Source organism: Cetorhinus maximus, chromosome 2 (genome assembly GCF_964194155.1).
Source record: "Cetorhinus maximus chromosome 2, sCetMax3.hap1.1, whole genome shotgun sequence".
In the NCBI taxonomy this organism is placed as follows: domain Eukaryota; kingdom Metazoa; phylum Chordata; class Chondrichthyes; order Lamniformes; family Cetorhinidae; genus Cetorhinus; species Cetorhinus maximus.
In genome coordinates, this window is record NC_135880.1 from 221824385 (window position 1) to 221838772 (window position 14388).

General features: G+C 40.7%; 2 protein-coding genes across 7 annotated transcripts in view; one reads left to right on the forward strand and one right to left on the reverse strand.

Annotated features, from left to right (window-relative positions):
• The window catches only part of gkup (glucuronokinase with putative uridyl pyrophosphorylase), a 51716-nt gene that overhangs the window by 24196 nt on the left and 13132 nt on the right, over positions 1-14388 (reverse strand). For 5 of the 6 annotated variants that reach the window (XM_078533019.1, XM_078533025.1, XM_078533021.1 and 2 more), the window contains 8 exons: positions 13902-14088; positions 12069-12146; positions 11204-11295; positions 8371-8476; positions 5103-5182; positions 2653-2721; positions 2127-2187; positions 803-819 (listed from right to left, as the gene is read on the reverse strand). In XM_078533019.1, the coding sequence (XP_078389145.1) occupies positions 803-819; positions 2127-2187; positions 2653-2721; positions 5103-5182; positions 8371-8476; positions 11204-11295; positions 12069-12146; positions 13902-14088 (690 nt within the window). The remainder of the gene's footprint in view (positions 1-802; positions 820-2126; positions 2188-2652; positions 2722-5102; positions 5183-8370; positions 8477-11203; positions 11296-12068; positions 12147-13901; positions 14089-14388) is intronic. The other variant, XM_078533020.1, reaches the window with a different exon arrangement.
• sc5d (sterol-C5-desaturase) overlaps positions 8426-14388 on the forward strand; it is a 35732-nt gene continuing 29769 nt past the window's right edge. The window contains exon 1 of the mRNA XM_078533030.1: positions 8426-8566. The gene's annotated coding sequence lies outside the window, so the exon portion shown is untranslated. The remainder of the gene's footprint in view (positions 8567-14388) is intronic.

The following is a 14388-nucleotide window of genomic DNA, read 5'->3' on the forward strand; positions in this document are numbered from 1 at the left end:
TTTTGTTGCATTCACTTTCTCCCAGCCTTCAAATCCCTCTCAAACCTTTATAACTATCTAGAAAAGAGAAGACTAAGAGGTGACCTAATAGAGGTCTTTAAAATTATGAAGAAGATTGATAGGGCAGAAATAAAGATGTTTCTACTTGTGGGGACTCCAAAACTATGGACCATAAACATAAGATAGTCACTAGTATATCCAGTAAGGAATTCAAGATAAATCTCTTTACTTTGAGAATAGTTACAATGTGGAACTCACTACCAAAGGGAGTAGTTGAAGTGACTAGCAAAGATGCATAGAATGCTAGATAAACACATGAGTGAAATGAACGGAAGGATATGTTGATAGGATGAGATGAAGTAGGGAGGAAGGAGGCTCAAGTGGAGCATAAACAACCAGCTTTGGGCCAAATGGCCGATTCCGCACTGTAAATTCTTTGTGTAATTCTACGAATATATGCAAGAAATTATATTCTAGAAACTCAAAATGGAAACAATAGGAGAGAAAGAGAAGCTGGAGAAAAATGTGCAGACAGAGCAGAGAAGGCGATTCCATCATTAATCTGTGACTACCCTGAAGCATACATTTTATTAGTATCGTAGTAACAGTGCCACTCCTGCCATTCCAGCAGCAATAGCACTATCCAACAGAGGATACAACAGTAGCATAGCTGTGCGCTAAAATTTTTACACAAATGAACTGAGAGGAAGAATTCTTGACTAGCGCCAACAAAGACTTAGACAATAGACAACAAAAATGTTTATTTAAAGCGAATATATTTACTCAGAAACTTAATACCAACCTGCTTCCAGCAAGGCCCTGCAGAAAGACAGTTACAGAGAAAGTTAGATAAAGTGTATCACTGAAAATACTCCCAAAAGGATCCCCCTTCCCAAAAGCTCAGCTGAAGTGATAATTTGAGCCTCAGAGATTAGGATTATTGGTTTGAGCATGGTTTACCTATTTCTTTAACATCCACTTGTTCCTGTTCAATTCCAGCCACCCTATGTATCTTTCATTCCCCAACTCATGCATCAGCAACACAACAACTTGCATTTATAAGGCATACTGGATGGCACTCCCTGGCTCTTTAGAGAAACTTAATCAGAAATAAATGGGTACCAAGGCAAGAAATATTAGGGGCTACCGAGAGCTTGGTCGAAGAGTTGGTTTTTAAGGAGGACGGAGAAGCAGAGATGTCTCAAGAGGTAATTCCAGATCACGGAAGCTCGGCAGCTAAAGGCATGGCTGCCAAAGGTGGGGTGAAGGGAGGGGGAGTTGCACAATACACCAGAGAAAATAAAAGTTGCAGGTTGTAGAATTGGAGGAGGCTACAGAGATAGGGAAGGATGGAGCCATGAAAGGATTTAAATACAAGGATTAATTTTGAAATTTAAGAAAATTGAACCAACATAGGTCAGCAAGCACAGGTGTGGCAGGTGAGTGGACTTGTTGCCAGATTATTATTTTTCGTCAGCTGGCCTAATATCTCCTTATGTGGCTTGAGGTCAAATTGGGACTTTTTATGATGTTAAATGCACTATATAAATGTAGGCTGCTGTTTATTGTTAATACAGGCAACAGAGTTTTGGATCAGTTTTCCCAATTGATATCAATGAGGAAACCTATTTGGAATGCACAGGTAATGTCCAGTTATGGAGTCTGTCACTGGAGGCTCGGCATTGTCTGCATAGCACCTCTTTGAAGCGGTGTTACCCAAGCCAGATTTTAGCCACAAGAGCATAAAACCTAAGAAAATAAGTCAGGGTCACAGTCACGGTGGGGGAGGGGAAGGAGGTCCTACTCTGTCCATCCTCCAGTGGGAGGAAGGAAATCGTATTCCACTTGCTGAGAATTTAATGAAGAATAGCCAATGGGAGAGTCATAAGTAATACCTCCTTTAGAAATGAATTACTGTTTCAAGTCCAATACAACTCTTCTTTGGTTGAGTTCTAAAGAGGTCATATTGGATTTGAAACGTCAGCTCTGTTTCTCTCTCCACAGATGCTGCCAGACCTGCTGAGTTTTTCCAGCACTTTCTGTTTTTATTTCAGATTCCAGCATCCGAGGTATTTTGTTTCTATTTAAATATTAGCATACATGAATCTTTTCATGAATATACTCACCACCTGCCGTGGTATATTAGTGTCATATTTCAGAGTGAAGTTCCTTTTGGCCAAGGCAATTCTGAAAATTGGAACACAAAGTTCATCAATAGATTTAATTGAATTGTAGGGAAAAAGTGTGATTCTCCAAAATCACAGGAATTTTTTTATTTTAAATAAAGAAGTATGATTTGACTGAGAAGGAAAGAACTTGCATTTATGCATTGCCTTTCATGATCTCAAGATGTCCCAAAGCACCAATGAAGTACGTTTGAAGTATAAGTGTAGGAAATGGGGCAGCCAATTTGCACACAGCAAAGTCCAACAAAAGGCCAGATAATCTAGTTTAGTGATGTTGGTTGAGGAATACATATTGACCCAGACACAGAATTTCCTCTGTGCTTCAAAATAGTAGCCCTGGAGTCTTTTATGTCAACCTGAGAGGGCAAACAGGGCCTTGGTTTAAAATCTCATGATTATGAAATGCATTAATGTTAGCGGTTCATTGTAAAACTTGTGAATTCACAGAATATGGAACTTTTCTTACCCTTGCTCAGAGCAGAATTGGTAGAATTTCTTACAGGTTGCTTGTAGTAACCTCAGGCCACCCAGATACCTGCAAAAAGACCTCACTTTAGCACTTTCCCCACAGAGGTTTCTCTCCACCCTTCAATGCTTTGCCCCATCCCAGAGGCTCACTCTGCTCCAAACAGAACAATTATAAATCAATTGAAGCCTATTTTCCCTATTCTCTGAAATACTCTCAGGGAAATCTTGACTGGGTCAGCATCTCACTATACCTGATATTGATTTGTTGTGCAGTGGCTTTATTACTAGACTAACAAACCAGTGGTAGTTAATCCAATTCACACCGTGGTAATTAATCTGGGGCTGGCACCAGAGGAAAAAGAAAGTGACCATGAGAGCTGCTTCATTACTGTAAAAATCCCACAGATTTACTAATCCCCAGAAGGGAATGAAGTATATCAACTCCACCTGGTGAAGCCTACATAAGACTTAAGTTCCATATTGAGTGGTTGGCTTTTCAATGGCCTAACAAGCCACTCAGTTGTAGAAGCAACCACTGCTTCTCAGGGCAAGCAAGACTGGGCAAGCCCTGCCATGTTACTCGAATGCGGAGTAACACTGATTTGATGCACTTAATGTCACCATTCACTAAGATCAGGCTTGGCAGTTATTCTTTCCCCTGTTGAATAGCCACTGTCTAATCCCACATATGAAGAATGGACAACCGGGCAAAGTTCCGGACATCTGCATGAAGCCTGTGGAACATTAGTTCAACAAGCAGAAAGCTAAACTCCATGATTCAAATCCTCATATAACCCTCAGCTCCTCATAACCTTAAAATTAAAGATGTGATATTCAGTCTACATCTGGAAAGCTAACTGTACTGCTGCATCATTATTTTTAAGTGCAGTGTTTCTTCTTCTATTGGTTGCCAAGCTTGACATGCACAAGGACCACACACACATATACCTGCACCAGGCTGCTTACCTGTCAATTTAAACATATGTTCTCTTCCCAACACAAGACACCGCCCTTTCAAGAAGTAACTGCTATTGATCTCTAGTCTGCATCAGATTATCTCATGTACTGTAGTTTAGTTCAGTGTTCAGCAAAAAGAGTCAATTTAAAGAGAGTCTGTACAAACTATAGTGAACAGAAGCCAGGACCAAAACTACATTATCCAAACAGTAAAACAGGTAAAACCCACCACCATTATGCCAGCGTCTCCTGATAAAAGCAAGATTACTCCTCCAGCGGAATGCAGTGAGTGGAGGGTAGCTACGTGATATGAGTTATGTGCGCAGAATTAATCCCAGTTATTTACAGCAGTATTGACGGGGAATTATCCAATCATCTCCATTTTATCCAGCCTAGCCTATTGATTGGGATTAAAAATGTTTAAAATATCAGCTAGCACTCCCACTCATCAGACATTTTTCCTTCCTGGAATTTCAGTGGATAGAAGGATTGGCCAAATCTACAATGTCCCTTTCCTCCAGTCAATCAGTCAAATATCCCGGGAAGGGTTGGGCAAGATAATTAAAAGTTTACGTGTTATTCGCTGAGGACTACCACTGCCCAAAGAACAGAATCCCAGTGTGAATCATCACCCATTTGAGAAGGAGAAAATAAATAAAATAACTATTTTAAACAGCCTCACTCCTGAGTAAAGTGTATTTTCATTTTTTCAAGCAGGGACAGGTCATGTTCAAAACATCAAAGAAGAATGAAATAAATTTCAGGCTGCCAACAGAGACACTATAAGCACTGGATAAAATGGAGATGATTGGATAATTCTCCCATCAACACTGCTGTAAATAACTGGGATTAATTCTGCAAACCTAACTTGCATCACGTAACTATCCTCCACTCATGGCATTTTGCTGGAGAAGTAATCTTGCTTTTATCAAGAGACGCTGTAGTTTTGGTCACTGTTACTGTTCTGAGAGTTGTACAGACTCTCTTTAAATGAACTCTTTTTGCTGTAAACTGTTTGCTGTGATTCCCACTCTTCCACCAACTCACTGGTTGACACAATGGTGTCAGTGTTCACTTTAACAAACACTAAATATGTCTGCTGATAAACTAGCAATCGATAACAAAAGAAGCATAGAATCATACAGCATAGAGGGGGCCATGTGGCTAATTGTGCCTGTGCTGCCTCTTTAAAACAGCTATCCAATTAGTCCCACTCCCCTACTCTTTCCCCACAACTCTGAAAAATGTTTTCCCATGAAGTATTTATCCAATTCCCTTTTGGAAGTTATTATCGAACCTGCTTCCACCACTCTTTCAGGCAGCATGTTTCAGATCATAACAACTAGCTGCACTGACAAAAATCTGATTTGGCAAAAGAACTGGGGAAGGGTAGACAGAGTTATACATTCATATGCTGAAATAAAAATGCTGGTGAAATGGTGAAACAATTGACTGCACTGAACTGTGTTTACAAAAAATAGAGTTACAAACCCTTCCTTCCGACTGATCCCATGTAAATCTTGCAGGCTACCAAACTCTGTGGGATCATTGAGAGGATGGGGTATCAGCACCTGGGGGATTCAAAAACAGAAATCAACATTAGAGTAAGAACTAGAAAGCACATTGTGGGAAATTCTCAGTAGTCTGAGCCCTCAGAAGACCAAATGACTTTCTTTAGCTGTAACTTTATCTCCTGTTCTCCTTAAGATGCAGACTCATGCCAAGATAACTCTCCATGGACACAATAAACTCTCCACAATCTTACCCAAGTGACCACCATTTATGCGTGAGCCCAGATTGAGATTGATCTCAGGTGAGCTATTTCACTGTGAAAGCAGTCCAAACTTAAAATTACACAGGCTGGGCTTGTTCCCACTAAAGTTTAGAAGAGTGAGGGGTGACTTGAATGAAGTATATAAGATGAATGGTATTGACAAGGTGGACATGGAAAGGATGTTTCCACTGGTAGGTGAGTCCAGGGCTAGGGGGCACTGTTTTAAAATTAAGGGTTGCCCTTTTAGGACAGAGATGAGGAGAATTTTTTTCAGAGGGTTGTGCGACTTTGGAACTTTATGCTTCAGAAGATGGTAGAGGCCGGTGGGGGGTCATTGAATATTTTTAAGGCAGAGGTAGCTTTATTCCCTTGCCTAACAAGAATCTAAGGTTATCAGAGGTAGATGGGAATGTGGAACTCGAAACACAAATAGATCAGCCACGATCTTATTGAATGGCAGAGGCTCGAGAGGCCGAATGGCCTACTTCTGCTCCTATTTCGTATGTTTGTAATTCATATATATAGATACACAAGCTTTGCAGCAACAGAATACTTTTTTAAAAATTATTCTTTCATGAGATGTGGGCGTTGTCAGCAAGGCCAGCATTTGTTGCCCATCCCTAATTGCCCTTGAACTGAGTGGCTTGCTCAGCCATTTTAGAGAGTAGTTAAGAGTCAACCACATTGCTGTGGATATAGAGTCCCATGCAAGCCAGACCCCTAAGGATGGTAGATTTCCTTCCCTAAAGAACATTCGAGAACCATTGGGTTTTTACGACAATTGATGATAGTTTCATAGTCACCATTACTGAGGCTAGCGTTCAATTCCAGGTTTCTTAATTGTATTTAAATTCCACCAGCTGCCATGTGGGATTTGAACCTGTGCCCCTAGAATATTAGCCAGTCCCTCTGGATTACTGGTCCAGTGACATTACCACCATGACACCGTCTCCCCATAAATTGCATTTATATAGTGCCTTTCACAAACTTCGAACATTTCAAAGTACTTCATAGTCAATTAAGTATTTTTGAAGTGTAGTCACTGTTGTTAACTTAGCAAATGATTGCAGACCAGTGGATAGTCATTCTGGTGGATTTTGCCCCCTCCCTACCCCAAGTTCCTCCTTAGTTTAGTTTTATGCTCTTTAGTTTTGTGCATAAGTTACAAAGAGTTAAAAGCAAAGATATTAAACAACACCTATACAAATCATTGGCTGGGCCTCAGTTAGACTAGTGTATCCAGTTTTGGGCACCCAACCTAAGGCCTGGAGAAGGTACAAAAAACTCAATAAAATAGCACCAGGGATGAGAGGAGAGACCATAGAAATTGCAGATCATTTTGGAAGAACAGAGAAGATTAAGAGATGATCTGATGGAGGTGTTCAAAATTTTGAGGAGTTTTGATAAAGTAAGTGAGTTGGTAATTAAAGGGCATAAATTTTAAATCATCACTACAAGGTTAAAATGAGAGGCCGAGAGAGTAGTTTGGGTTTTTTTTAAGCAAAGGTTGTTTGGATGTAGAATGCCCTATGTCAGGAAGAGATATTAATGTACATAATGTTATTGGAATTTGTTTTTTAAATAGAGGTTTAGTCTGTGGGTGTTAATTGGATTAAAGCCAGCTGGTCTGGGTGCTTTGATGTATAGTAATTTTAAGATGTAAACAGTAGGTAGAGGGTACATTTGCATTTTGTTGAATAGAGCATTCAAGAGTGAGAGTGAAATCTTGCACCTAGCTAGGAGCCACCAAGCAATGTTTATATTACTAATAAAACTGGTACTATGAAAGGGGTTCAAAGGGCCCAGTTATACAATGAGAATTTACATTCAAAGGGGATGCTAGGTATATACAGAAGAGTTTTGTTAATGCAGGTCAGAGGCACATAAGATCTAAGCCTATAAGCCTACAACTGTCTGAAAAGGAACAAATTGAAAGGAACCTCATTTTGAATTTGTAAGGTGAAAATGCTTTGTCCGGTATCTGGTTAAGTCTATTGGTTATTGTTGCCTTAGTGGAGATTAATTTGGGAATTTGTTAAAAGTTATGATAGTAATTTGTAGCCATGTGTATGTGTTTAATTTGTTGTAAATTAATAAATGTTTAATTTAGTTTGATATAAAAACCTCTCAAGAACTGGTGGTCTTAGTCCTGAATTTAGAGCTACAACTCAAAACATACCAATTGAAAACATAGGTTATGACAGTTGTTTAAAATTTCTCTCTGGGATTTTAAATAACTCAGCCTTTACCAAGCTGTGTCATAACACCTACCAGAAACACAGGTCAAAGCAGATTCCATAATAACCCATAACCGCCAAATACTGAAATAAATAAATATTGAAAAAGAAACATTTGACGGTGTTTGGGTAAAGTTAGCAGGAGGATGGAAGGAACTGAACAGCTCCTGAGAGCCAGTGCAAAAATTAAGGGCTGAATGGCTCCTTTCTATATTAGGTGATCAGTCCATGGTAACATCCCTCAAGACCTCAGCAATTGAAGCTTGCTTTTCATCCTCACAAAAATTACAATATAAACCTATTAGCTTCAAGAAAATACATTGCAACACACTATTAATACTCTAAGCACTCAATGTGAACTCATAATTTCTGCTTCCAAACTCAAATTGTAAAAGGAGAGCAATTTGCAAAGTCTTGCTGTCTCAATTTCGTGGCCTCTAAAATAAAAAGATTGCAACATTTTGAATGCATAAATGTCTTTGAATCCAATAGAAGGGCTCTCATATTATAACCTTAGTAAGTCTAATCAGTTAACACTGTAAAATACATAAAATCGCGCTGGGGCTATCTTTGGAACCTCACCACTGGCTGTTATGGCTAAAATGTTTTTGCTGTTGTCACGCTCTTTTGAGTTTGGAGGTACAATTAACAGCAAAGTAAATTTCATTGCAAATAGATTAGAGAAGCAGCCTCTGTCTGTCAGTGTGCATACTAGTTACCTTTCTCAATCATCATCGATTTCACTTACAACTTTTTTGCTTTCGCAGATCGTCACATCAGCCCAGAAGTTGGATATTGTCATGGCAATGGTTTTCCCATAGAAGCCATCTGATGGATTTCCCATAATTCCTATCCTAAAAACAAGTCAGTGTCAGTGCAACAGCTCATCAAATTTCAAACAGATCTCTGACATCAAGCACAAGGAGAGAAACCCACTCCCAAAGGTATGGCTCTAACTCCAGCAGACCATTTAGGGGCAAAACAAGAGGCTGGCTGGTGCCTGATGATCTACTAAAGTCACCGAACTTCAAAAAAACCACTGAATTGCGTGAACTGCTTTGAGATCTTTTATGATAAGATCCTATGTAAAAAGAAGTGATTTCATCGAAACAAAGGATGCATTTATCTAACCTTTCAAAGCACTTCACTTGAAGGACAATCCTTCTTATAGAGAAAGGCGACCACCAACTTGTGCACAGCAAGGTCCTATAAATTCACTGAGATAAATAAAGGGAAAGGCGTATAGAACCTTTCAAGATCTTGGGACATTCCTAAGGGCAGGGTTTTACGACAAGAGGGCAGGCTCGCGCCTGACCCGATCGGGCGTAAAATAGCATGCGATGACATTGGGCAAGCGTCTCGACGTCATTGTGCACTTGTGCAAAATTTCGGTGGGCAGCATGCCTGCTGATAATTAATAGGCCTGTTAAGGCCATTAATCCATTAATTAAAAGCTACTTTTCACTGCCCAACCAACCTTACAGCTCGTGGGTGGGCGAATTGGCCCAGGAAGCCTTTGGAATTTTTAGGAAACCTCATCCATGGGCAGGATGAGGTTTCCAACATTAACTTAAAAGAAAAGTGTTTTCACAGCATTTTTACTATGTCCTTGCTCGTGTGAGTGGCTCCTATGTGGGGACATGTTTTTCACATTTCCAATATCTTTATTCTTGACTTTACAATACTTCAGCTGCCTGAGGCAGCTCCCTGCCTTCAGGGAGCTTTCAGTGCGCGCTCCCCCGCACTTGTGCAGACTTTTGCACTCCTCCCGCCCCCCACCCCGGCAGCGCTGGTCTTCTCAGTGCGCCTTTCACGCTGGCTGCACGTTAATTGGCCAGGCAGTGTGAAATCACGGTCAGGGGCTGGAGGCGGACGGCAGACCGTTTCCCAGCCGCCCCTGGGCCCACCCGACATCTCCAAAATCCTGCCCGAAGTGTCGTACAGTAAATCAAGTACTCTTTGAAGGATCGTCACTTTTGTAGTGCAGGAAAAAGTGGCAGCTAATTTCCACACAGCAAGCTCTCACAAACAGCAATGTGACAGTGGCCGGATAATTTGTTTTTCAGTGATGTTAGTTGAGGGATAAATATTGGCCAGAATACCAGGGAGAACTCCACTGGCCTTCTTCAAAGTGGTGCCAAGAGATCTTTTACATCCAGCTGAGATCAGAGAGGACATTGGTTTACCCCTGCCATCCAAAAGAACTGGGGCAGCAGTCAAATGAGATCATCACCTGCAAGTTCCCCTCTAAGCCACTCACTATCCTGACTTGGAAATATATCGCCGTTCCTTCACTGTCACTGGGTCAATATCCTGGAACTCCCTTCCTAACAGCACTGTGGGTGTACCTACACCACACGGACTGCAGCAGTTCAAGGCAGTGGCTCACCACCACCTTCGCAAGGGCAATTAGGGGTGGGCAATAAATGCTGGCCCAGCCAGCAATGCTCATCCCCTGAGTGAATTTTAAAAAACCTCCAGCAGTGCAGCACTTCCCCAGTACTGCACTGAAGTGTCAACCTAGGTTAAGTGCTCAAAACAGTTGAAGTGCATGAGTACCCAGAGTGGGGCTTGAACCCACAGCCTTCTGACTCAAACAAAGGTTGACACTTCCCCATAAATATCTAAGGATTACAAAAAATGATTTACATAGTTTGGAAACAGGATTTTTACTACCTCCAGAGACTTTTATGCAAAAATTTCAATACTGGGGCATCTAATTTCTGTTTTATCTGTTAAGTTTACAAATTTGCTGCGATCCCTGAACATATATTTACTAAGGTTTTTCTACAATAGCTGTAGAATATCTGAGCGATGTTGCAAATAATTCCTCCTGCCACATATAAGTCAGTACAAATCAGCTACGCAGCAGTGTTCAGTAACCAGCAAGAGAAATGGGTGAAGAAACAAAGACATGTATCTCGAAACTTCTTTACCAGGGAGTTTTAACATCATTTGAAGCTCCATCAGGTTACTTCCCAGTAGTCCTTCTCTCTGACCTATCAATTACTGTTTTGTAAGGTTAGTTCCCTCCTCGCCAGATTTATGAATCAGTCATTCATTACCAATTTAAAAGAAAATAGTCCATAAAGGATGGTTTAAAGCGGACCTCATGAACTCTCAACAATCAATCTGTTTTGGATGGTGCTGCTCGTTGCCTAAAGAAGGTTATTCAGGTCCTCACTCTTTTTTGAATAGTCCTGTGGGATCCTTAATATTGACCTGATCGACAATACACCCACTCCCCCGCCACGGCACTCCACCACCCCCACAATTACTTACAACAACCTTGCCACACAGACCACTGTGATTTCAGCAAACAGCTCACTGCCATCTTCTGAATCAATCATTAATAAAAAAGTAACCTTTTAGGTATCATGGGATTCTAGTCCATCTTGTTGGTGTATGACCAATTCTAGTCCATCATAATGGTTTATGACCGATTCTAGTCTGTCATGATGGTGTATGAACAATCCTAGTCTATCACAGTGGTGTATGAACAATCCTACTCCATCACAGCGGTGTATGAACAATCCTACTCCATCACAGTGGTGTACGAGCAATGCTAAAACCAACATTACCTCGCGTAGGAACGACAGGTGATTGATTTGGCAGCAGAACCATGTTGCTTTGAAGAGTAACGCGCCAGCCACTTCTTGTATTCAGAGAGATCCTATTAACAATTAAAAGCGTCAGAAGGACAGAAAGACAAGTCACTAAATGGAAAAGCTCTACTGGCAAGTGAAATTCACCCCATAATCACTAAACACGAGTGGAGGTTCCACCTGGTAAACCTGGTTTTCATAAATGTAGGTTGAAGTGAAATGTATTTAAGGGGAAGCTGGATAAACACATGAAGGAGAAAGGGATAGAAATATATGCTGATCGGGTGAGATGAAGAGGGGTGAAAGGAAGCTTATATGGAGCATAAACAACAGAATTGACCAGTTGGACCAAATGGCCTGTTTCTGTGCTATAAATTCTATGTAATTGTGATTAATGCATTTATAGTTAAACCATGGATTGTTGGCAATGTATTATGCCATGGTATAATGTGATCAGACACTGATGCACTCTCAGTTACCCCTAAACATTTTCCACCTGTAATTATGGAACCAAAAATGGAAGTGGAAAGTTGAGGGAAGAGCAGTTACAGAATGGAGCTTAAAGGATTTGGTATCCAGATATGTCGAATGATATGGAACAAGAGGGAAGGAGATTTTCGAACTGTTTTCGTTCACCATGTGTAAGCCTATGCATTTATCTAATCCTTGAGCTCAAATCTCTTCTTGGTCTTGCTCCTCTCGATCTCTATAACCTCCTCCGGCCCTTAAATCCTCCGATGATTTCAGAATTCTCTCCCTAATCCATGGTTTAACTATAAATGCCTTGAGCATAAAATCCATGGTTTAACTATAAATGCAGAAATTCATTGTCTGGTCTTACCACTTGCCCAATGAGCTGGAATCCAGTAGGCAGCTTCATTCCAAACACTGTGATTCTAACCTTGTTGATGAGCCATTCCTGAAAGAAAAGACCAGAGGAAATAATGAGGTTTGAAACATCACTGTATTAAAGGAGATACTAGTTTCATATGTTATGAAAGAGCATTTTTGTGGTTTGAATCATAGAGTTATTGCAGCCCATCCAATTTCCTTGTGAAACCATTCATCGTCTCCCTCGTAGGCAGCAAGTTCCAGATGGTAAGTATATCAGGAAGCACTAAAATAGTAACAAAAAATGGCCCATAATATGGCTTTCTGTCTTTCCTGTAATTTAATCAAGTTTCCTTCTTTGCAAGAACTGCGATGTCAGGACTATGCAGCTCCAGAACAGATCAGATTCGCTCAACAAGGAAAGGCAAATGTCTGGCTGGCCATGGCTCAATGTGTGCCACTCTGAACCTTCAAGTTCAAGTCCCATTTCAGAACCTTGAGCATAAAATCCAGACTGACACTCCCAGTGGAGGACTGAGTACTGCACTTTTGGAGATGCTGTCTTTTGATAGACATTAAATTGCCCTCTCAGGTGGATATAAAAAGTCCAATGACACTAGTTCAAAAAAGAGCAGGGAGTCCTCCCCAGTGTCCTAGCTAATATTTATCCCTGAACTAATATCACTAAGAAACAAATTATCTGGTCATCATCACGTTACTGTTTATGGGATTTTGCTGTGTGAAAATTGACTGCAGCATTTCCTACGACAGTATTTGGCTGTAAAGCACTTAGGGATGTCCTGGGATCGCAAATGTGATATAGAATTGTCTCTGCCTGTCTTCTTCTCCCTTAAAAGTAGAACAGATTTGCACCAATAGCTGAAATTATGAGATTGAGTTCACCAGTAAGTGCAGAATCGTTTTATATAAACTCTCTCTTAAATGAATGTATGACAATCACTGTACACATTAATGATTGCTGTTGTGCAAAAATTTGACTTATCCATCTGGCAAAAGCCTAAAGTCATCCCTCCACATCTCTGTATCCTCCTCCAGCCCAACAAGTCTTTGAGACCTCTGTGCTCTTCCAATTCCGGCCTTATGCACAACCCCCATTTTAATTACTTTCCCATTGGCAGCCATGCCTTAAGACTGCCTCGGCCCTAAGCTCTGGAATTCCCCAAATCTCTCTGCCTCTCCTCCTTTAAGAGACTCCTAAAATCAACCTCTGTGAGCAAATTTTTGGTCATTTGCCCCAATAACTCTTTCTGTGATTCGGGGTTAAATTTTGCTTGGTAAAGCTCCAGTGAAGTGCCTTGGGACATTTTAATACATTATAGGTGATATATAAATGCAAGTTGTCATTGTCATAGAGGTGTAAGATGAGCAGGCAAAGAAAACAGCACTGAAGAAGTCTGGTGCTATTCAGGATATTTGATAACGCAGAGAAAAATGGCTGTCACTTCATCAATTAAAACTCTCAGTGAGGATTCATATCACAAAAATTTTAAAATTTTGAAAGGGTTTTATTGGATAGATGTAAAGAAGATGTTTCCACATCTGGGGGAGTTGGAAACGAGGGATTCATAAATATAAATAAATCCAGTAGGGAATTCAACAGAAACTTCTATACCCAGTTAAAATGTGGAACTTGCACTCGAGGCGAATAGCATAGAAGCATTTGAGGGGAAGCTAGATAAGCAAATGAGGGAGAAAGGAATAGAAGGATATACTGCTAGGTGAAGAGAACTATTCACTTATCCTCCATTTAGCTGGAGTTACACCAAACTGACAACCATAGCAACAGTTTCACTCAATTTAAACAGAGAGAAGATTTCCTCACCATGTATTTCCCAAGTCCTCGATCCTCCACCAGAGGATAATGCTTCAAATATTCCCCCAGAGTCGGCAGTGTCTTGCTTTGGAAACAATAAAAGACGACACTCGCAAGCCTTGATTCTGTGACGTCTGCAGAGGGCTTCTCATAGAACTTGGTGATTCTGAAAGAAAATAATCTTAAGTATCCGCTGCTTCTCAGAAGACAAGCATGCGCGGATAGATCAGTACGTCAATAAACCTGTGGGGACTCACTGGAGATTTGAACCAGCAAAAGGAAATGTTTTAAAGATTCATCAGGGGAATACAGTTCAGAGTTTAGGTCCTTAGGGTTCCACAAAGTCCAAAATCAGAAGGTGTCAGGTAGAGGACAGGATGGAATCATGATGATTTCTGGTGTTTGCATTGGCAATGATGAAAACATTCCTGAGAAATCTCAGCCCGTAAGGAGGCCATTCACCCATTGTTCCCGTGCTGATGCTAGCTCTGCATTG